The 25,196-nt window shown below is 33.2% G+C and overlaps 1 protein-coding gene across 1 annotated transcript; it reads left to right on the forward strand.

The window, feature by feature from the left end:
• The first annotated feature begins 4,158 nt into the window (after positions 1 to 4,158).
• LOC110703542 (cysteine-rich repeat secretory protein 4-like) lies at positions 4,159 to 20,993 on the forward strand. Its single transcript, XM_021881350.1, has 3 exons — positions 4,159 to 5,093; positions 5,281 to 5,436; positions 20,644 to 20,993. The coding sequence occupies exons 1-3, from the start codon at positions 4,421 to 4,423 to the stop codon at positions 20,721 to 20,723; spliced, it is 909 nt and encodes a 302-aa protein (XP_021737042.1). The 5' UTR covers positions 4,159 to 4,420; the 3' UTR covers positions 20,724 to 20,993.
• Positions 20,994 to 25,196: the final 4,203 nt, after the last annotated feature.

Raw genomic sequence — 25,196 nt, forward strand, 5'->3', positions numbered from 1 at the left:
AGATAACAACTTTTGTCTAGGGCTGCCAATGAGCAGATACGTTTGTGAACAACTCGGGAACAAGCTCGGTCAAAGCTCGGTCAAAACTTGTTTATTAAGTATTAAACGAGCCTGAACAAAAATATGAGGCCTTTATTAAGAAAGAAAAGAAAACAGGTCCAAACCTGAACAGGACCTGAATTTTCAGGTCTGGACCGGACCTGGACCGGTTGGAACAGGTCCATTTCAGGTCTTTAAAACAGGTCCAACCCGGTCCATGTCCAATCTGGTCCCGGTCCGGTTCGGTTCGGTTTTGGACCAGTGTTCACCCCTAATGACAATAGTACAAGGCGTTGAACTGGTTAATGCCGAAGCCGGTTGATATATTGCTAAAGTATGTGTTTGATGCGTTGGATATGAGTTGAGTTATGGCTTCGTCGATGTCGGTTTGAGATTTGTATTGATCAGCCTTAGCATCCGTAGTGTAACATGTTCCCATGATATTATCATGGCTGGGTTGCGAGTTAATTTGAATTAGGAAAAAAGAAAGGGTGAAAAAAAGAGTGACTTTAATGTTAGAGATAATAGAAATGACCATGTTGGCAATACTAGTATTTGATGGTTGAAGGAAGCAATCTAATAGTGTTTATGAGAATAGCTTATGTACCCGGGGGGGGGGGGTGGGGAACATGGTAAGGCATTTAACCTTCATTGATTAAGTAAAACCATTCAAAGAATTGGGTACGGATTTATTTTGTTGATTCATTTATTGACTTGCTCAATGAAACTCTTATTAGCGGCACACTGTGTGATACTGTGATTAGATTCAGTACAATTTCAGCACCAAAATAATACTAATAAAATCACATTTTTGTACAAAAATCAAATAATTTGTACCAAATTTTTTATTGTTGAAATATGTTGATTTGCACATAGCTTTTTTGGTGCTAAAATATGTGATTTCTGTGTACCAAAATCATATATTTTGGTAGTTATGTGAGATATGGTACAATGACTTAATCCCAGGTTCAATCATAAATTTAGAGGTGTCTATTCAGATATGCGCGTTGGGTTCGATGAGTTGGGTCAGGTCGATGCTAAAAAATGTCAATGCGAGTCAAAATCTAAATTGTTTTTTTTTTCTAATGACTTGGGTAAGCTTTTTGACACCTCTACCCGTATTATCTGTTGATGTATTAACTGGGTTTTCATTTCGGTGACAGAGAGAGGCAAGGCATCAAAATTAAATTAGTTGACTTTATTAATTAATTGGCTACCACTAATGACTTGGTCTCTGATTCCCTTAATAAATTTGGGACAAACTTTTAAATAAATCCGACGTTATAAAGTCACCCTAAAATGAGTAAAACTTATCCTAATATGAATAAAAGTGACCTAAAATTTTATAAAAGCGACCCCCAATGTAGAGTAAATTATTGTACACCGAATGTATACAAAAGTTACTCTTTGGTCTCTATTTTCGATGGAATTAACTTGGTCTCTGGTTCCCTGAATAAACTTGCTCACTACTTTATATGGATTTAAACTTGGTCCTCGATCTTTGGTTCCCTTAAACGTGGTCTCTACTTTACATGGATTTTAACTTAGTCTCTGGTTCTTTAATCAACTTGTTCTCTAGTTTATGTGGAGATAAACTTGATCTCTGGTATCCTTACTAAACGTGCATGCACAATATATTGTTTGAAATAGTGATTTTGTACAATTAAAAGATTGATACCATTCCATAGCCCATTTGACTAGACTAATTAAGCTTTATTAGTCTTGATTAAAAAAAAATTAATATCGTACCTGGCCTGCAACTAGAAATTATTTAATTTTTCAAATAATGCAAAATAGATTAATAATTTTTTTCCACAATATTTTTTTTTGGGTGTTCACCCGATTCACCCTTTGGACTAATCTTAATTCAGGGATCAGTTTTGGATGGTTATGTTTCAATCTCCTCTCAATTGTTATTATGGAGGATTAAACACGCGGTCCTCCCTACCAACTATCAAGTGTAGTCCCAATCACCATTACACTAACAACTAATTGGTCTTTTTTCAGCAATATTTAATTAGGTAAAGAAATAGTGAAACACGTTTATCCAATATTCCTTTATTCGTTTATATGATTAAGCCTTAATATGGAGTAATGCAATTAAACTTATGTTTTCCATAAAAACTAACTTTTTTTTTTTTTTTTTTGAATAGAAACTCTTATTTATTATAGGATATTTTGTGAAAAACTACCTTTTAAACTTTGAATTTTGTAGGTCGAAAAAAAAATTAAAGAAAAAAAAAATTTAGATACAAATCGAGAGAAAGTTTTAAGATAAAATTTTGCGGTATTCAATTTTATGTCGACATTATTTTGAGAAATAGTCTCAAGTAGTTGGCACTATTTTAAGATATTTTTTTTCAACACCAACTTGGAAAATTATTCGTCTTTTTTAAAATACTTTTTTTTTAAAAAAAAATAAAAAAAATTAAAAAAACTCAATTTTAAGTTCATACTAGATGAAATCGCACGATTTATTTGAATTTTTAAATAATTTTTTTTAATATATATCTTATTCCCCAATTATTTTATTGTAAAGAAATTAATAATCTCGTATTTAATTGGCTACCACTAAAATTTATTATCGAACATCATGAAGTTCGTGCGAAATTTATTATCGAACATCATGAAGTTCGTGCGATGCACGGTTTGTTTGAATTTTTTAAAATAAGGTAATATTTTATATTTAATTAATTTAAAATGGGAAATTTCATTCATCAATTTTGCTAATGTGTCATTTAAATTATTTAATTGAAAAAGAAATTAATAATCTCGTATTTAATTGGATACCACTAAAATTTATTATCCTACATAACACGCTGAAAAAACTAAATCTTACGTGGCTCTCTAAAAACTCGAGAAAAAAATTATCCTTTCATATATATATATATATATATATATATATATATATATATATATATAGTTTTGGGGCATCGTGCTATGCACAGGTTGTTTATTGAATTTTAAGATAAATTTTGAATCCGATATAACTCATGATCAGTTGACCCTAATTGACAAGACTACATATTAATAAAATTCTATTACATTGTGGAGTATATATATATATATATATATATATATATATATATATATATATATATATATATATATTATTTTAACCGATTAATATATATTATATATGGATAATTTACGTTTTGAACTACTTTCTTTATTCCAAAAATATTATGGCACAAGAAAACAAATTTATATGATAATTTTTTAGAACTATAATCTAATAGGATTTTTTTTAATAAAATTATAATTGAGTTTGTACATCTGAAATATTGGTATAAACTAACAATTTTATCCTACTAACTTTTTTTATCTTATATTAATTATATTTAAATCTATCCAACGCGAAAAGTTGGAACGTCACGTGTCTCTGCCTCGTAATCTGGCTAAAAGTTTAGCTTTATATAATAGTTATTATATGATTAGATTAGATTATATTTATATTTATATAATTACAAATAAAAGATGATTAAAGTTAATAATATTCAAGTTTATCAATCCTTCAAGAACAAAGGAAATAAAGGAAGACTATTCAATGGCTACATAAAAAATGTAGTCATTATAACTATTTTCAATCTTAACCGTTTAGATACTAATATTAATCTAGTTCATTCATATATTTGACTTCCAAATCATTTTTTTTTCGAAGAAAAATCATAATTTATTTTAAAAACTAATTAATTTCTTATAACCCAAAAAAAAAAAAAATGAAAAAATAACTTCTTTGTCGCTGCCATTGGTGCAGTTTCAATGAATCTCCATTAAATAGGTATGGAGGAACACAATTAACATGGATAGGAGTAAATTATAACCAAACAATCAATGGAAAACTGCCAACTAACCTAGAAAAAAAGGAATAAGGTTTTATATAATTGATAGTTTTATACGAGTTACAGTACATGGCAAATTGGATAGGATAATTATGCAGTTCATAATTACTGAATCATTGCTCTCCGATCCATAATTCTTGCACTAATTGATGGATTTCATGTTAAGCAGTTAAGGGCATTGTTTTGTTATTTATATGTTGCAGAAATTTATCAATGGAATAGTTTATTGTGTACAAGATTAAGGAAAAACATTTTAAGAAATTTTTTTGGTATTTTTTATGCTCAACTTAAATCAACAATCCTAATTTATATAATGATAATCAAGGGTGTAGATTTTGTTTTTTTAGTCGTCACAATTTTATTGTAACCATTGCAAAACTGTCCAGAAATAAAATATACTTTTTTATACGTTTTTTAAAATTACTTTCGGAAAATATAACTATATAATCTCCTTATACAAGTTGATAGAAAAAACGTATATCTTCCCATCTTCCGTAATAGCCATCAATTACATACACCAAAAAAAAAAAAAAAAAAAAATGGCTCCTATCCTCCCAAAGATTAAGCTCACACTTTTTTTGGTCATTTTATCCTTTCTTATTATTACCGTTAATGCTCAACTTACTTACATACACCAATACTGTTATGATAGTTTTGGTCGTTATAGCCTTTTAAGCGACTATGAAACCAACGTTGAAACAGCAATTGACGAACTCGCATCAAGGGCATCAACCACCTACTACGGCAAGTACGCCACTGGCCTTGGCGAAGACCGGGTTATCGCCGTTTTTTCATGTCGCTACGACATAACCAATGAAGATTGCCAAGATTGTGTTGCTAGTACCGCAAATAATGTTTCAAGGTGCTTCAGCGATGTAGAAGGCCTTATTGTGTACGAGGAATGTACTTTACATTACTCCAATCGCTCCATTTCCGGAATTATGGAAGATAATCCTCAGATAATTTCTTACAGTACAGGACTTGATGAAGATTTCAGGTTTAATCAACTTTTGGACAATACTGTCACTGATCTAATCAAAGATGTTACCTCTGAATTTGCTGTTTCCTCTCGCTATTTCGCCACGACCACGGCAGAATACTCGTCTAGTGAAACCATCTACGCGCTTGCACAATGTAATCCGGATATTAGCTCTATAAATTGTAGATTGTGCTTGCGAACAATTTATGATGATTTCATGAGCAACTATACAGGTACAAATTTTATTTTGATTCAATATCTACTCGACGGTCGTAGTTTTATGAAGGAAATTTTATTTAATTCACCATCTTTTGTATTTATTAACATTGAATCTCTATTGTGGATGTCATATGCCTTTTAATTGCTAAATTATTTTTGATATTCAAAAAAAATAAAAAAAACAATAAAATAAAATGACAGGTACAAATTATGGGCAGATCTTTACACGAAGCTGTAGGTTGAGTTACATATTGTCTAGTGAGGAGCTAAGTGAACCTTGGATGTTTGCACAAACTTTTGATGAGCGCAACCGTTACCGCACACCCAGATATAGTCCTCGATATTTCGCATCATCAGGTATGATCAGTTGTTCATAGCACCTATGAGTCTATGACTTAAGAGTCTAAGAGCATGAGTTTTTTTTTTTTTTCTTTTTTTCTTCTTCTTCTTCTTCTTCTTCTTTGAAAAGCAATATTACCCCACTTTTAAGTCATGAAATTTCCAAAAATAAAAAAAATAAAAATAAATAAGAGAGGATAATAAATGGTGTTAAAAAATCAGCCCAAATTAGGAAAATAGAGCGGTCCGAATATAAATAATCTGGTCTTTGGATCGAAAAATATATGGCTATTATGTTTGATCTAATCCATAATCGATTAAAATTAGATTTTGGACTTAATCAACTTTTTATTCAAAACTTGTGTAAATAATTATTCGATTATATTGCAACTACAATATGTTAGGAATATTTGTTGTAATATAAGGAAGTATTTTCAAGGCTATATTCTAAAATAAGAAGATCGAAAAGATGATCTTGTGACAATGAAAGAGTACGGTGTGTCGTGATGCAAATCCCTGACTTGAAAACGAAATTCCGGCGCAACCGGGGTGAACTATTGTATTCGCCGGCACGTTCTCTAAGGTTAACACACCACTTCCACATAAAGACACTTTTGGGAGGAAGGTTGGAGCCAAGTAACTTATGCCCAATATAGAGTATGTGTTTAAGCAAGCTTGTGTTTGATATGTATTTCTTGAATATGTCAAAATCAGAAAACATCCTCCAATTTATAAAGATGAATGAAGAAGATGAAAGATCAGGGAGGAATTTTCTATGAACAAAGAAGAGAAAATCAGAAATATTATGGTGATTAAAAACACCATAATCAACCTCTTAAATGGGGGGTTACAAGAATCAAACAAGAAGAGGAATCCAAGGGAACCGTTGGAGTCCAACGGACAAACACGCGCCCGATCAGGTGGAGCTGGCCCGATCGGGCGGACACTCCCTTTTTCCAGATGTCTTTTCGCGCCCGGTCATGCACTAGGTCAGGCACCCGATCGGGCGGAGGAACTCCATAATTTTATGACTCTTCTCGCGCCCAATTAGGCGGGTCTTGCTCAGTTAGGCGCCCGGTCGGTCGCTCATATCTGACCCTTTGAATTTCCTTTCTTTATTTCTAACAATCCCCCAATAAAGGAAGGGAAGATAAGCCAACAAAAGATGAGGATAAGCAACATATTGGGCATAAGAGGAGATCAATACATAACACTTAGATATTACATAAGTAATTTGAAATCTAGTGCTTAGTGAAATGAGACAGTGAATTACAAGTATAAGGGTGGACAAACCTTGAAACCCTTAGACTCTTGATCAAGGAGCGGACTAACCTTAAAACTCTAAGATTTAATTCAAGACCCCCACATCACATACCTTTCTCCAAAAATTTACTTGAACTCCGCGAAGAGATATGCTCTTTTATAGCCAAGCGTATTCACCTTAGGTCTAGTGGAAGCTCTAGGAAATCCGCTCAAGTTTTCCATAGAAGATGGCTAGTCTTCACAACCACACAGGTGAATCACAAGCACTTCTCAAAAGTACTTAGTCAACGGGGTTAAAACATGTTCTTAAGAACTCAACAAATGCTGCATTGTAGCCATTTATTCCCACATGACCATGGATTCATTAAGAGCTTAACGCTCAACCTCACAATAATCATAAACAACAGTGATCCAAAGTTTTAGTGCGTCCACCCAAACAATTGGATTCATTAAGAGTCAAAAAGGACTCAACCTCAAACGGTGGATCAATCAAGTGCGTCTCAAATAGCACCAACCAAAAAAGGTTTATTGATCCATTAAGAACTCAAAAAGAGTCCAGCCTCAAATAAGCATTACAACACATGCCATAGGGATAGGAAAGTAATGCTTTTCCATATGAACTTAAGGCCTATCCCCCTCGACATTTCCACAAATTATCAAGGATTGTGCTACATGTCCCAGATTTCCTTACCATAGTGCAAAATAATTTTGCTAGAATATTTTTTCCAATAAGAAAAACTAGCATGTTTTCAACATCAACTTAATTCGCACAGATGGTTAGAAAAATATATCACTTAGTTTTCACCATTAGATGATAAGTAATAAGACAACAAACCCAAGACTTGAAATTTCAAAATCAAGTCCAATCCTTGAAAATAACATAGCCGCATTAGTGAACTTTCTTCATCAACCATCAATCACCAACACTTGCCTTCGAAAAAATCTGAACAACTTTTCCCGAAAGATAGTGTATTTCACACCCTTCGTACCTAAAAAGATACTTAGTAAAAGATGGAGTAAATTTAAACAACGTTAGTCATTCACTATTAGATTTGTAAAATATTGCACTTCAACTATTTCACAAATATATGCTATGTTAAAATAAAATTCAATGCATGTCACTATCACATTGCTAAATGTATTAGCATGCTCCACTCAAGACATACTTTAAGACCTTTTTAAAGTACATACACATAATTCATGTTAAAACATACTCTACTCAAATGATAACATGAACAACAAATATCATATCATCACATAAATCTTTCCAATCACGAAACATGTATGACACTTTGGAAAAAACCAAAACTCATAATAATCATTATTATTCTGAAAATAATAAAACATATTGTCATAATCCAAATCGTGAAAATTGCTCAACAAAATTGGAAAGATAAGAAGTTCAAGAAAGTTGTTAACTACAAATCACATGTGATTCTCGACACACATTGTAGAAATAGCACAAAAATATATATTACCTTGAAGCAAGTAGTGAGAAACAAACTTAATCACAAGTATTAGATTCTCACAAGGTACTAACCACACTCTTGTACCACTCCCTAGGTAATAATCTCAAGTCAGCTCATACTTGAACTTATAACTCACACTTGAACTTCAATTCACATTTCTTATTTTCAACATGGAACTCACCAACAACCCACTTAAGTCATCACTTAGAAGGCTTAACAAACCACTAGAGGGGAAATTATCATCAAAGACTAAAGATCTGAAATAATTAAGTCATTCAAGTAAGACCTACATCGTTCCATTAAGACAAGAAAGACAAAATCACCTTTACTCACAAAAAAGCCTTGATCATTCCCAACAACACTTAGTGAATTGACATTGAAAAGACTATAGAAGAAATATTAGGAAACACACTCTATAAAAAGATAGAAGAACTCTAGGCAAGTTAAAATTATCTAACTTATCTTCAATAGTTTCTTCTAAAATAATCAATCACTCACGTCATCAATTCGTTAAGTTAAGGAAACACTCTTCACACATTGCATAGAGAAACCAAATCAGGACAAATAAATAATAGTCTTTAGCATAACTAGTCACTTTCATGCTTTGCATCAAATAGAAAAGAAACTAAAAATGATGCCTCTTATTCCTCTTATAGTCAACTTGTTTACTCATAAACAAAATAAATGCATATATGGAATATAGCAATCAAGAGACATGAGAATTTCATATGCATAGCCAATCACTCAAACATGACATAATGCATATAATTGCTAAAAACAAATTATTAAAGTAAAGGAGATAATTCAATAATCCAATATTGTGGTATATGGAGACAATCCAACATTCACAAACAAAGTCATGGAGAATACTATCAATTGCTTAAAAAGCAAATCCAAAATATCAAATAAACTAAGACTTTGAGTCCAACATTTATTCTCATATACTTTTCCCCCACATTGGACGATATAAGTCTTCAACTTAATTATTGAAATTAGACATGATAAACTCTATTCCTTTCACATGGGGCATATAAGGACTAAATTCCTACTACAAAATTCTACACTCATAGAATCATAACCCCCACATGCCAAAGTTAAGTCTAAAATCAAAACATAGTTGATAATGGAGGAAAGGAATACGTGAACATAACTCCATAGTGCCTCTAATAATTTACCTTAGCGATCAATGACGAACAACCCAATGACCACCACTTGTAATGATTGTGCATTCACTAAGTGATTTGAGCTATTTAAGGCACATTTGGATCAATGTTCTTTACTTGAGTCATATTGAAATAACGTGGAGATTTACTAGACACAGCACCAAAAGAAATAAAATTCTTAAGAATCACTTCCCACACATAAAGAAATCGATAAATATTCCTTAATGAAATGTCAATACCAAACCAAATTGAACCAAGTAAGAACAAATATGAACAAAACACGTAATAAGAATTAATAACTCTTGAAAACTCTCTCTTAAGGTAGATAAACAAAGAAGTAAAATAACCTAACCATTGAATTAAATAATAATCCAAACATTATCATACTTTCAAAAATTCATCATAAGGTTGACACACTACAATATCAAAAATAGCAACCAAAAGAATTTCAAGAGTATTAAAATTAATAAAAGTAGTCATGCATTCCTAACAAAAACTATAGCACAATTAAAGAGTCACAAAAACGACCACTAAGGATATTCTCCATGGAGGAAAAAATACACACATAACTCTTCAAAAGATAATCACATAATTCTCATTCAAAAACTTCTCATGTTTAAAATTGATAGAATCAACACAAGTTATTGAGAAGAATTATGCAAATAGAGCATCATTATGAGCATGAGCAAAGTCTTCACAAGCAAGACAAATATCTACATGTATATCAACACATATGTACCAAAAGTAATAAACTTTGACATTGCATTACACTCCACATAATCACAAAATTCATGGTAAAACTTACAATTTAACAAGTCTTAAAAAAACCATAATAATCTATCAATATAGGCATGTAGATATTAGGAACTCAACAACACATTGCTAATAGAAATTAATCTGAAGCAATAACTAAAAATTTACTTTCTCAATGAACAAAACAATACATGTTAAAAAATCAACAAATTGGTAAATAAAACCAATCAACATATTTCTAAGTGTTAAGTTCAAACCACAAGCATAGAACAAAGACATAGAAATAATCATGCCATGTAACATCACACATATATAACATGGATTATACTTTAACCTGTAAACTAATAATCATGTAACAAATACTACATTATGGACAAAATAATCATCTAATATTATAATGCCAAAAATCACAACTCATATATCAGCCAAGATGATTATTAGAATTAAAGTCACGTGCTAATCATAATGAAAATAAAATTAGTTTAGAGAGGACCTCCCTTGGATTAATTCAATTGTCAAAAATGAGCATTCTCCGTAGTACGCCCAAATTTCCTCTCCAAAAATGCAGCTTAACATTGAAGCCATAACTCCCAAACGTGAGCAGCTATCAACAATCCAACCGTTGGAAATGAAGCTTCATATGTCCCGAACAAACTCCCAAAATTTCAGCCCAAACCGACAAATATTGACCTTCGATCAGGGTCCATTTCCGGGACTGCTCCCAGAAAAACGTGAACAACAATTTTTTTTTCCCAAAAAATTGTTTTTTTCTTGACATCATTCAATCTTTCGACCAATACCCAATTAGTATCCAATGAAAATATATAATTTAGTTTTCAACTTGTTGTAATATAAGTAAGTATTTTCAAGGCTATATTCTAAAATAAGAAGATCGAAGAGATGATCTTGTGACAATGAAAGAGTACGGTGTGTCGTGATGCAAATCACTGACTTGAAAACGAAATTTCGGCGCAACCGGGTGAACTATTGTATTCGCCGGCACATTCCGTAAGGTTAACACACCACTTCCACACAAAGACACTTTTGGGTGGAAGGTTGGAGCCAAGTAACTTATGCCCAATATAGAGTATGTGTTTAAGCAAGCTTGTGTTTGATATGTATTTCTTGAATATGTCAAAATCAGAAAACATCCTCCAATTTATAAAGATGAATGAAGAAGATGAAAGATCAGGGAGGAATCTTCTATGAACAAAGAAGAGAAAATCAGAAATATTATGGTGATTAAAAGCACCATAATCAACCTCTTAAATGGGGGGTTACAAGAAATCAAACAAGAAGAGGAATCCAAGGGAACCGTTGGAGTCCAACGGACAAACACGCGCCCGATTGGGCGGAGCTCGCCTAATCGGGCGGACACTCCCTTTTTCCAGATGTCTTCTCGAGCCCGGTCGGGCGCTAGGTCGGGCGCCCGGTCGAGTGGGGCTCTGGCGCCCGATCAGGCGGGTCTCGCTTGGTCAGGCTCCCGGTCATAATCGGTTAGCCATTTTAAATTATAGTGGGTTTCGGTTTAAAACAATTTGGGTCATAATCGGGTCGGGTTGTAATCGGTTCAGGTCATATATAATCTGTTTGAGTTAAACTGGTTCGGTTTGAAAATAGGTTTTGGTTCAAAACAGATCGGGTGAAATCAGGTTCAGTTATTATCTGTTCAGATCATAATTGGTTTGGATTGAACTTGGTCGAGTTGAAAACGGGTTTTCACAATTTAAAGCGGGTTTTGATCAGGCTAAATCATATAGGGTTAAAATCGAATCGAATAATTATCGAATCGAGTAGTCAGTTAATGGATTGTAACGTGTCATGTTATTATCAAGTTAAGTCATCAATTAGTTAGGTTTATCGAGTAGAAGGTTCAAAAGGAAAAGATCATAAACATATTGGGTTACAGGGTGTAAATGATGACTCAATCAAAATAGGTTACCAGTCTTACACAGTTCGGTCTCAACGGGTTGCAAGTCGTAAATAGTTCGGTCTTAACGGTTTAGGGGTTGGAAACGGTTCAATCACAACGGGTTAAAGCTTATAGATGGTTCGGTCACAACGATTACAGGTTGGACCGGTTCATGTTTATCAGATTTTTGTCGGGTTTAAATGGTTTTCGGTTTGGGTTGGGTTACTATCGGGTTCAGACGTAATCGGTTTGGGTAGTTGTCAGTTTTGGGTTGTGACGGTTTGGCTTGATTACGGGTCGATTTAGTAACGATTTGCCCAAATTCGGTTCAGTTTAGTTTCGGTTAGAAAAAAATTGGGTTGGGTTGGTTTTCGGTTTCCAAAAAATAGGTTTTTAACAATTCATTTCTTTTTCAAATCGGTTCGAATTAGTCGAGTTTAATGGTTTAGGTTAGAAACTAACCGCTTTACTTTTTATGTATTCAATTCGTAGAAAATAATTTAAAATACATAGAAATATATAGTGAAAAATTAAGCTAAAAGTAAGAAATGAACATGATTCTATGATCATTAATCCATCATATACCTAACATTAACCGAGGCCACTAAACCCAGGCCACTACTTTTATAAAACAAACTAGTAATTATCTAACCGCTAACAATTTGAAGCAAATTTTGCAACACATTTTCAAAAGAAAAATTGGCTTAAAATAATATTAACTATAAACGGTGTGTGTAAAATAATACAACTTCAACTATTTGCAATCAACAACACAACCTTTTGTACTATATGTGCAAAATGGTATCTCAGTCGTCACCAAAGAAGACATTTAAAGGAATATTCCGTTAGTATTCATTATTATATTATTTTTATTATTATTATTTTTTGATATTAAAGTATTTGTTTTCAAAAAAAACATTTTATGTTAATAACTTCATCCAACCCAAATTAATAATGCTTTGCCCCTTTGTTAGGCTAGTAAATAATTTCACTAATGAAAAAAAAAATTTCTATGCTATCTTACAAAAGTTAATAGGGTATTTAAATGCATATTGTATTGATAATTAGTTCAAAAAATGTATTGAATACCAAAATTAACATACTATTTCCTTTGTTTTTACACTTACAACACACCTTTTGACATGCTAAGCGGACAAATTATGCTACAAGTTTTAATCGTTGCAATTTAACACTTTCTTCTTCATTTTTTAAACATAACACTTTCTTCTTATTGGTGGTAAATTTTGTTGATTAATTTGTCCTTTTTCTAGTCTAAAATCTCTCTTAAGGTGTGTGTCATGTCAAAAATAATTTGTTATTGTAAATAAAATAAAAAAAGAACTATGTATTTTTGAAAAAAAAATTGATAATTAATAGTATGAAAAGAATATATTAATAAATAAGGAAGAAATATTGCTCGAGATACCTTCGACTTTAGTTGGCGTATCATTTGGAACATATATTACAAAAGCTGGTACCATTAAAAGCAAATATCTGAGGTCGTATTATTTTGCACTCACCGCTAATAGTTGGGATTTTTTAAAGCCAATGTTCCTTTTCAAAATAGACTTTCAAAGTAGTCGTCATCAAACAATTAATTTCCTTTGATTGTATTTTCTTTATGCCTCAAGTTGTTAGTTTGTGGTTTAATTTGATAATCACGTTTGACAATTTTTTCTTACTGTATGGAAAATCATCTTGAAAGTTTAATATTTTGATGATAAAATATTTCTATTAGGGGAATCATATATATTCAAGTTGTGTATGAAACTATTCAACTACTACTAACATAGTATAGTTTCTTCATCAAATCAACAAACAATACAATATTTAATACTGCAAAATCAAAGCTATTACATTATCTTATGATATGTTACAGTTGTACCATTAACGAGATCATCTTATCCAAGTTAAATTTATTTTTATTGTGTAAATAATCACAATAAATTGCATAACTAAAATGGTAACTAGTAAGACTTGTAACATAATACTTGTTGATCTCGAGTTCAAGTTTGCATATAAGCATTTTCTAGATTATTTCTAATACATGTTGTGAGGGGTGATGTGGCATGTTTATTCCTCTAAAAGAGGAGACACATGGCACATGTTGGTAATGTGGCATGATGAAAGAGTTTAAAAGGGTGACATGTGACACATATTCTGTATTAGGAACTTTTTTTTTAATATACTAGAGTGTACCCGTGCAAAATGCACTGAATATATTTAAAAAAAAATCTAATAACAAAATTATATTTCAAATACGTGAAATTGATTTTTATATAGTTCTCGATATATAACAAAATTATATTTCAAACACGTGAAGTTGATATATATATATATATATATATATATATATATATATATATATATATACATATATATATATAATACTCGGTATATAATAATTAAATAGGTAGTTTCTTTTTTTGGGTAGTTGGGTGTTATCAGGAAAAATAATAATGAAAGTTAAAAGAGGTGGAAGTTGTTTGGATGCCAAATAAAATTAAAAAAAAAAAAAAAAGAAAGAAAAAAAAAAAAAGGAGAGTGCGTGAGAATTAAGAGTTGGGGTTTTGAAGGATTGTTGTGAAGTGTTAGAAAAAAAAAAACTCTTAAATTATACGTAAGATATCTATAGATATAGATAGTTATAAACATTGAAAAACTAAATCTAAAATCGATTTAGGGTTTTGATTGGTTTATTTTTCCAGTCTGATCTTACTTGGTTAGATCGATTTGAGTACAAGAAGTTCGATGTCCAATTGATGTTAAGTTCAAAATTCCGTTCTTTTGTTCAGTCCAATTCGGTCTGATCTTAATTCAATGTATAAACGTGAGATAACGTACTTCTAAAGATTATAAAATAGTTTATATTCTTATTGTATAGAGTGGGACAATATTAACTAGCAAGCACTCACATAGTCACATACATATGAGTTGTTCATGAGGTATCAATGATCATTGACCACTTCCACTATAATTTAAAGGGTCCTGTAGGTGTAATAAAGGGTATTCAAATACTACCTTCTTTTCTTTTTAGTTGACACGTATTTCTTTTTAGCAAGTTTTTTTTAGTTGACACGTTTCTTTTTGAAGTAAATTTTTTACCTTGCATTTACAAGCTACCCCACTTGCTTTTTCAGTCCCTCTCGCTCTCTCTCCTCTCTTTAATATATATGCCTAAATCAAACGCGTCAACTAAATAGAAATGGAGGAAGTACTTAATACACTATTCCATCCATTTATTTTCTTTGTTTTTACATTTGGATTTTCACAGTGCCCAATGCACGTACATATTTTATACTCCCTCCATTATTCAATACTTGCTTCATTTCTCTATGCGCGGAACTTTAAGATAAATTGGAGAAACTAAAAAATATGGAAGTAGTGGGGTAGGTAGGAAAAAAATAAATTTAAAAATTGTAAAAAGTAAAAGTTGTGGGGAGAATTGGAGTCGAGAGAATATGAAAATAATAAAATATGATCAGAGCAACTCCAATGGTTGTAGCTAGGGACTTGCTTGCAATATTAAATAATCCTTAGCTATCAGTTTGACCATTGGAGCTAGAAAATGCAATTAGCTTGGCTAAGCAAATTAGCTTTGCCAAGCTAATTTGCTTGGAGAAAAACTTACCAAAGAAAATAAAAAATAGAATCAATAAAATGAAATATAAAAAGTTAATTAAAGAGGTAAAATTCATTTAAATTGTAAGCTAATAGCTAGTCATTGGAATTCAAAATAGCTATAATGACAATTAGCTTAAATGCTTATGTGGAATATATGCCAAGCTAATTGTCAAATTAGCTTGCCGTTGGAGTTGCTCTCATGGTGGGTCCACTAGGTGAGAGAAAATAAATTAAATATTGTAAAAACTTTCTAAATAAGGAAATGTAGCAAGTATTTAAAAACGGCCGAAAAGGAAAGTGGAACAAGTATTTAAAAACGAAGGGAGTATATTTCTAATAAATATGCTCAACTGTTTCGAGGAAATTTTGTCTCAAACTACTCTAAAGATAGGGTCATTTATGAACAACTACCCATTTTTTTTATTTGTTTAAACTACCCATAATTTACAAAATGTTTGGGTAGCACTACCCAGAATTAAGACGTTATTGGGCCCACTTTTCAACTTTTCCCACTAAATTAATTCCCCTAATTACCTTCCCTCTCCCCCCTAATTAACTTCATTTCCATTATCACTCAAAAATCCAAGAGAACATACTTAATCAATTGAACACAAATTCTCAATTATTCAAGTAATGTTTCACACTTTCCTTTTAATTTATTGTTTATTGTATTTGTTTACATGTTTTAATTGAACGCAATTAACATAATTCGTATGTAAATTAGTGATTTGGATTAGGGTTTATGGGTTTAAATAAATTTGGGGGTTTTGATTTCTAGGGTTTAGGGGTTCAATTGAGTTCTAGACTTCGGTTATTTTGACTTTGATATTGAATTCAATTGCATTTTATTTACTAATTGGCCATTATAATTGGTAGGATGTCTAATTGACCATTGTAATTGATAAGATGTCTAAAATTTAGGGGTTTTAATTTCTAGGGTTTAGAGTAAGTTAATTAGGGAGGAGAGAGAAGGTAATTAGGGGAGTTAACTAAGTGGGGAAAGTGAAAAATGGGCCCCATTAACATTTTTTTGGACGGAAAACGTTAATAGGTAGTGTTACAAAAGCTTTTCTTAACTTCTGGGTATTTCTTAACAAATTAAAAAAAAAACGGATTGTTGTTCAGAAATGACCCTAACATTAGGGTAGTTCTAGACAAAATTTCCTTGTTTCAATGTAAAAAATAAAAAAATGTTGATAGTTTTTGAATTCATTTCCAGAAGAACCTAACAATATCCTTATAATATGCCCTGATCCTTATCTTTATGTTAGTGTACCTTTATTATAATTTTATTTAACAATAGCAAAATATATTAATAAAATCAGACTTTACAAAATACGAAACAAAACTAAAACATGGTTTTTAGCATTTAAACCTTTACAATTTTCGACGCTAAAACCAATATTACATAACAAGGGGCGAATATATACTTCAAAACATAAAGAGAGCAGAGAGTACCAAAACTGTTCGATAATGGCTAATTTAACCATATCTAGTGGGATCAACTTATCACCAATCAAAGCTTTAAAGCAGGTCACTTGGACATGTGACCTTTCATTCAATATAAGTTGTTCTTCTTGGCAAGAAACCTTTGAGAACATCGAGGCTCGAGATACCCCAAAACAAAGTTTGGAGGCCTGCTTCAAATATAAAATTTCAAGAGTAATGATTACAATGATAACTACAAAAAAGGGAAAAGAATGACAACAATAGTCATTCCAACACAACACACACTTCATTCTAGCCACAATCAAATTCTTGTTTGTCCCCTAAACAACAATAACACCTGTTAACTCTCCCAACAGTACAACAAAACCAAAACCCTTAAGAAAGGATCCAAACTCAATCTCCCTATGCACACAACCATCTAATAAACTGTAGCCAATACATCCAAAAATATGGGACAACAACAAAGATATACTAAAATTAACCATACAAAAATTAATAAAGTAGAGCAAAATCTGATTAACAACAAATAAAAAAAATATTTAGATAAGAAAAACATGTCAGAGATTCGGACCCAAAATCCGAAACCACAAAAGCAAAGAACCTCAAAACTCTAACCCTAACTTCACCGTATTTGTCATGAGCCATTCTTGATGGTGGCGTTAGGCCTAGCCCTCCAGCGCAAAGACTTGTGAAACCCAACTCTCACTTTACCGTTTTTGTCAGGGTCAAAATTATCAATGAACTTTGACAGCGGTATTAGGCCTAGTCCTTATATCTTGTTTCGCCGGCGAAATCCTTTGAATGTGAAACTTCCACTCTAAGGTGGGTTATGCATGGCTTTCTCGAAATCTTATTAGCCGGGAAAAGACACAAAAACACCTTGTAATATGAGATTAATTGATCTTTAAGAGAAGAGGTGAGGGTGCCAGCTCAGATTTTGTGAGGATGGAGACGCCTAAAAGCAGAGTAGGCCGAGGAAAGAAGAAGAGGAGGAGACTAGTTGGAGTACAGTTTCGACGCCAGAACTCTGGCGTCGTGTTCCTAGGGTTTTATGGAGGTGGGTTCGCAGGGAGAATACAGAGAGTTAGAGAGAGAAACACTTGAACTCCGTGTCCAAAAATGACTTGGACTACAAAGTGGCGTAATTCGTTAGTGTACTTTTAGACAAAGTATATATTTAACTTTTTTACAAGGGTAGTGGATATGTCATAGTAAAAAATAGAGGGAACTTCTTAAGTTGGCAAAATTGTCTGATAACATGATATTCTATTTTTAATACTATATTAGGTTAGTTCATCCCATGCTTGCATAGATATTATTGAATTTTTTTGATGAATAATTCATAAACAATTGTAATTAAGCTTCAAACAATAACTAGATGAAGCCCGTGCGATGCACGGTTTGTTAGTATTTTTTAAAAAAAAAATATTTTTCATATTTATGTGATTAAAATTGTTATTATATTAGTTTTAAAATGTTAAATAAAATTCCTAATCTCAAAATATAATATTTTGTATTTAATTAATTTAAACATTAAAATCTCATTCGCCAATTTTGCTTACGTGACATTTGAATTATTTAATTGTAAAAGAAATTAATAATATCTCATTTAATTGGCTACCACTTAAATTTATAATCCTACATGGCGCTCTAAGAAAATTAAATCCTACGTGGCTCTCTAAATACTCGGGGAAAAACTCCCCTTTAAATATATATATTAGATTGGCACAAGATTTTGTCTCACATTTCTAAATTCATGATAATAACTATAGTGTTATTAAAAGTATGTATAAAATTTTTAGTAAAGATATGATTATCTTAATTAAAATAAAATGTTTGGATTTGATAACATTTAAAACAAAAGGGTAATTTGAAAAACTTTTAGCTAAAAACTTATCCAAAAAAATGACATGTCTATCTTCATAATTCGCTTTTTATGTAGATCACAAAATCTTATATGTGGCTAGCCAAATAATATGGCCACTTCACATAATCACATACAAGAAAATTAATTAAATAATATGGGGTTACGGTGATGAGCAAATGGGGTTACCTTAACGCATATGTAGGTTACGTAAATGAAAAATAGGAGTTACTATCTTAAATACTTCCTCCGTTACACATTATCTGCAACAAACCTTGCTGCACATTTTCCAAGACAAAATTTGTTAATGTTGATTAACAAAGTGAAGGGTTTGAGATTAAGGGTAGGAGAGAGAAAAGGGGAAAAATTAATCAACCACCACTACCACCTGCCACAGCCTCTCACCGACACCACCCACCAGCAACAACATCCACCACCACCCACATCCACCCTCTTTTTGACCCAACCACCACCACCACCCTATCTCGTAACCACCTTCTCACCACCACCATGACCCGAAAACCCACCATCCAAATCAAACCAACACCACAACCATAACCCAATTACCCAAAACTCACCCCTCCAAATCGAACGAACTAACTTCGCAACCGTAATCCAATCACCACAACCAAGATCTGAAACCCCTCCATAACCACCAAAACCAACTAACCTTGCCCAGCTCACAACCACCACATACCCAAATCAATTTTAGGGTTTGATTATGAGGAGAATCGGCGACTATAACAAGGGAAAAAGGAGTCGGCGACGACTTTCACAAGGGAAAAGGAGTTCGATGACTCGATCAACGATGGTTGTGAGAGCGAAAAGAAGACAGAGATCGAAGCAAAAACAAGGTTCGTGCCTTTGTGGTGGTTGGAGGATTTCTAGATATTTCGGGCGGAGGTGGTGCTCAGGTGGATTCGGTGTTGGAGGTGGCTGACTGTGTGGGGAATATTGGGTTGGGTCGTGGTTATGAGTGAAGAGTGAGAAATATAGTGGTGGTGGTGGCGGCCTTGCGGCGGTGACTGCTAAGAGGGAGGTAATGAGTGGTGGATGTGGTTGTGAGGGAGGAGAGAGATTGGGATTAGGGTAAATCATGAATGAATTAATGTAGGTTAATAACATATAATCTTATTCATTTAAGGTGTGTTATTGAAATTAAGTAAGGGTAGATTAGTCCTTTTACACAAAAAAATTTACCATAGATGTAAATATTTACTTTGTTGCACATAATGTGTAACTTCCGTTTTTTGAAATTGTTGCACATAATGTGTAACGGAGGAAGTAAGTGGAATTATTATTTCATTTTTTAAAACAAAAGAAAAGGGGTTACTTGAATGAACAAATAGAGTAACTTATTTCTAAATTACTTGAATTCACTCGTATAATGAATTTGGGTTACTTTTATGAACAATAAGAGGTTACTCTTATGAAAAATTGAGGTTATTCATACATAAAAATGAAGATTAAACTTATAAACTAGTATGGTCACGCCATGTGATTAGCTACATACAAGTCTTACCCTACATAGATGTGTAGATGTTACTAATTACGCAGCTTAGTGATTTAATTGGCATCAGTATATAGAAACACTCTTATTATTAATACTCCCAGTATTTCACAAAATGACCGCCTTGATTGACTTGTTTTACGTGCAATATTCATTGATTGTAAACCTATTACTTTGATAGTGTTGATCTTGATGGAACTTTCTTCAATTACATGCAGGAACACGAGGAAGTTCAATTATTGGAGTAATTATGATAACAAGTCTTTCTTGTGTGGCCTTGTTTTTGAAGCTTCTCTGATCTAGTACCAAGGCGAAGGAGTGTGTCAATTCCGGTGATTATGTCGGATTTTGTTAAGTCGAATTGGATCGGGTTGGTTAGTGTCCGGTCTAGATAAATATGAATCACAATTTGCATTGTGTACTTAATTCAATTGGTAGGTATGCATAAAGCATATGCTTAGCCTTTTGGATGTCCCTGATGTTGTATGCGTGTTTGGCTACTTAACTACTACCTCTATCCCTATTTTTTTCGCCCCATTATAATTAAATGGGTCAAACATAAAAAACTTTGACTTTAAATTTCCATTAATCAACAGTGCATAATAGTCACGTGTGATTTTGTTAGTTATGTCTAATTGTATACACCTGTAGGGAATATTTCAAGCACTACCCCCAAACTTGAACTCCACTGTGATCATACACTTAAGCATGGTGGCGTCCAAGGGGAATGAAGATAGAGCAAAAGAGTCGCCAATAAGTTTTCGAAACTTGTAAACCGTTCACAGGGTGAAGGTTACAACCCTTAATGATCCAGGAGATCGTCAACTCCAATAGGTCTGGAACCATGACTTGAAGTTCGGGGATGAAGGTACAAATCCAATCTAAAAGAGATTGAACCTGCCCTAATAATAAGCCTTTACCTTATTCTTCTCGTATTCATGTGCGCTTTCTGACTAACATGCAATCAATAGGTTTACCCTAAACATGTTTAATCTATGTTGGTTAAATATTAATGCACAAATAAATCTATTATTGGCGATCACTTGAATTATAATCAAATTAACCCTAAACAAGATTATTAATTATTAATTATCTCTATTAAAAAAAAGATTATTAATTATCTTATTAAGCGTAATTACAAGTACAAATTCCCTTTATACATGCATAAAAGGCGTGATCAACCAATAACAATAAATATCAAGCAACATAATATAAGGGTATGTTCTCATTGACTGAACTTAGCTGAAATGAACTGAACTGAACTGAATTGAACTGAACTGAGCTGAACTGAACTGAGCTGAACTAAACTTGTAGGCGTCGTTTAAAGTGCGCCTACGTTAAAAGCATGTGTGAATATGCTTGGCACTCATAGGAAGTGGGAATTGACATTACGATTAGGGACAACGATTAGGGACAAATAAAGTAGGGAGCCGCCAACAAGTTTTTTAAGGAACTTGTAAACCGTTCACGGATCATAAAAGGCAACCACGAATAAGGGACAACGAAGGCAACAACGATTGACCCGTGAAGGTTACACCCCATTCATAATCCATGAGATTACTAACTCCATATGGTTCGGAACCACGAAAGGAGGATCGGGGATGATGGTACGAGGTGAGTCGTGGAGTCACATTCGCCCGTATTGGCCTCTACTCGATTCTTATATTGAAAAACATTCCTGTGATCTCAAACGCATACAAACAATAATTCAATTCGCTCCAAACTATTATTTAACTAAATTGGTTGAATATTAATGCACACATAATTCTAAAAATTTGGTGATCACTTGATTAAACAATAAGATTAAAAAGGATCCTAAACCGGTTGTCCAAATTATCTTATTAGGCGTGATTTTCAATTACATATTCCCTTTAACATGCAATATGGTGATCATAAAAAAATACAATAGAATAAACATTAATATTAAAACCAATTTAATTAGGGTTTCAACAACATAAAATTGTTAGAAAAATAATAATAATAATAAAAGAGCATGATCCTTACTTTGAATCTGTTTGCTTGCAACTACAAAATAATAAACGAGTTACTAACTTCAAGGAAATAATAAAACAATAACTAAATTAAATAAAATAAAATAAGGTTGATTTTGGGGTCAAACCCTCAAACGATTCTACCTTTCACGCCTTGGCTTAAAGACAGAACCTCGAGTAAAATATGGACTCCTTTGAGTGCTTGAAAAAGGAATTTTGAAGTAAAAACGGTAGGCTAGTGTTTAGGTTAACATCATAGAAGAGAGAAAACAAAATTAATAAAATCCTGGGTGCCCCGTACATCAGAAATGAGGAGGGTATTTATAGGGAAAATGTGCTGAGGGAGCACACGGAACCCTAAAATGATAAAAACCCTAAAAAAGTATCCCGTGACACGGTCAGACTGTACTGTGACACGGTCAGACTGTACCGTCAGACGGTACACTTTCCCGTGACACGGTACAGTTTTGGAGTGACGCGGGAAATTTTCAGAAAAAACGGAATGAAAAACGCGTTAGGGGTTTACGCAGAAAGGACACGGAACGTCCCGTGTCACGGCAGACTTCCCGTGTCACGGCAGACTTCCCGTGTCACGGCAGACTTCCCGTGTCACGGGAAGACCCACCGTCAGACGGGAAGGCTTCCCGTGACACGGTCAGACTGTACCGTGACACGGTCACTTCCAGTCCATTTTTCCGTCTAAATTCATTTTTAACCCTAATTTCTTTCGGCTTTTTAAGTGCTGATTGATAATTTCGGGCTTTTTTCTGACTTTTATTATTCGGGCTAAAATAAGAAAATAGTAAAATAAAAATAAAATAAAAATAAATAAAATGATTGGGCCAAAAATAAATAATAAAATAAAAAGGTTTGGGCTTAAAATTAATTAATAAGCTTGGGCTAAAATTAAAACTATGCTTTTACCAAACATCAAGACTAATCCATGGACCTTTCAAAGGTATGAATTTAAATAAATACGATATTTTAAGCACTCTCGGGATTAAATACTAAACCCGACCAATAGAGGCGGTGAAAGGTTATTTATCATCGGGTTTGGTTTTGGGGAGACATTTTTAGGTGTCTACAGAAGCCCCCACTTTGACTGAGTTTGTAGAAACGTTAGTTTCGAAAACGATAGTCAAATTAGTCGATAGGGACGGAGAATGATTTAAGACGTTCTGCAATTCCACAGATAAAAGAGTAAAGGGATAGAATACATATCAGGCACCAGTGTATCGGTGACAAACGAATTTGGCAGCTTCCTAAGCTTGAATGAATCCACCGAGTGACATTTGTTGAAACGCTTTCCATGCTTGAGGAGAGCCGACTGAAGAGTTTGGCAGTTTTCTAAGCCTGAAGAAAGCTACCGGATAATACCTTCCATGCCCGAGGAAAGTCGACGAACGAATTTGGTGTCATTCTATGCTTGAAGAATTCCACCGATATTGCCTTCCATACTTGAGGAAAGCCAACAAAGGAATTTTGTGGTTTTCTATACTTGAAGAAAAATCCACTAATGATGCTTTTCATGCCTGAGGAAAGCCGACTTGGCGGTTTTCTATACTTGAAGAAAAATCCTCCGATAACGCTTTCCAAGCCTGAGGAAAGCCGACTTGGCGGTTTTCTATACTTGAAGAAAAATCCACCGATAACTCTTTCCAAGCCTGAGGAAAGCCGATTGATGAATATGGTGTCATTCTATACTTGAAGAATTCCACCGATAATGCCTTCCATGCTTGAGGAAAGCCGATTTGGCGGTTTTCTATACTTGAAGAAAAATCCACCGGATAACGCTTTCCAAGCCTGAGGAAAGCCAACTGATGATGAGATTGTAAGTCTCTGTGTATCGAGAACCTTGCGTCATGAAATGATGGTGGTCCGCTTGTCCCCGGACGTGGGCTGTAGATAAGACCTGCAAAATAAAATTTTTCATGGGACTCGTACAGACTATGATTGACTTGACCAACTGACTTAACCCAGTTTGACTTGACATGACATGACATGTGTATGACTTGTGATTGTGTGTGTCTTGAGTGAGTGTGTGTACTGACACAAGCAATTAAAAATGCAAAAGCAAAAGATTTGACTAAGTTTGACTTGACATGACATGACATGTGTATGACTTGTTAGCGTGTGTGTATATGTGTGTGTGTAGACACAAGCAAACGAAGATGCAAAAGCAAAAAATTTCCGTCAATTTTTGTCATGGGTGGAGGGTACCGACTTTCTCCCGAAAAAGAAAGATGTGAAAACTGAACTTTTATTTTCGAACTTCTTTCGATGAAAACTTGGAAAAAGTTTATTGAACTTCCCCAAAATAAAATAATGAAAAAGGAAAGAAGTTTTGAACTTCCTACTTGAGCAAGACAAAATGAATCGTATGAATTGAATTACTTGTCCTGAAAATAATGTATGCATGATGCAAGCTCTTAGGCCAGGAGGCTAAGGACAATTACATCATGTGACACGATAGATGAATGAACTTAAGTCATGGAGCTAAGCATCATATATGGTGTAAAGAAGCGATTTCGAACGTCACTTAGGTCTGGAAGCTAAGCACGTATAGTGATTATTGCATAATGAACGTTGCTTAGGTCAGGGAGCTAAGCACGATATGCTTTGTATGATTAAAAATCATTGATATATAAATGTTTCTTAGCACATTATGCAAAACAATGAGCATTGCTTAGGTCAGGAAGCTAAGCAAGTATACAATATTTCTTCTGCTGAATGTTGTCTTTAAATATGATGAAGCATGCACAGTGTTGAAACAAGATTTC

This window comes from Chenopodium quinoa, unplaced genomic scaffold (assembly GCF_001683475.1).
Source record: "Chenopodium quinoa cultivar QQ74 unplaced genomic scaffold, ASM168347v1, whole genome shotgun sequence".
In the NCBI taxonomy this organism is placed as follows: domain Eukaryota; kingdom Viridiplantae; phylum Streptophyta; class Magnoliopsida; order Caryophyllales; family Amaranthaceae; genus Chenopodium; species Chenopodium quinoa.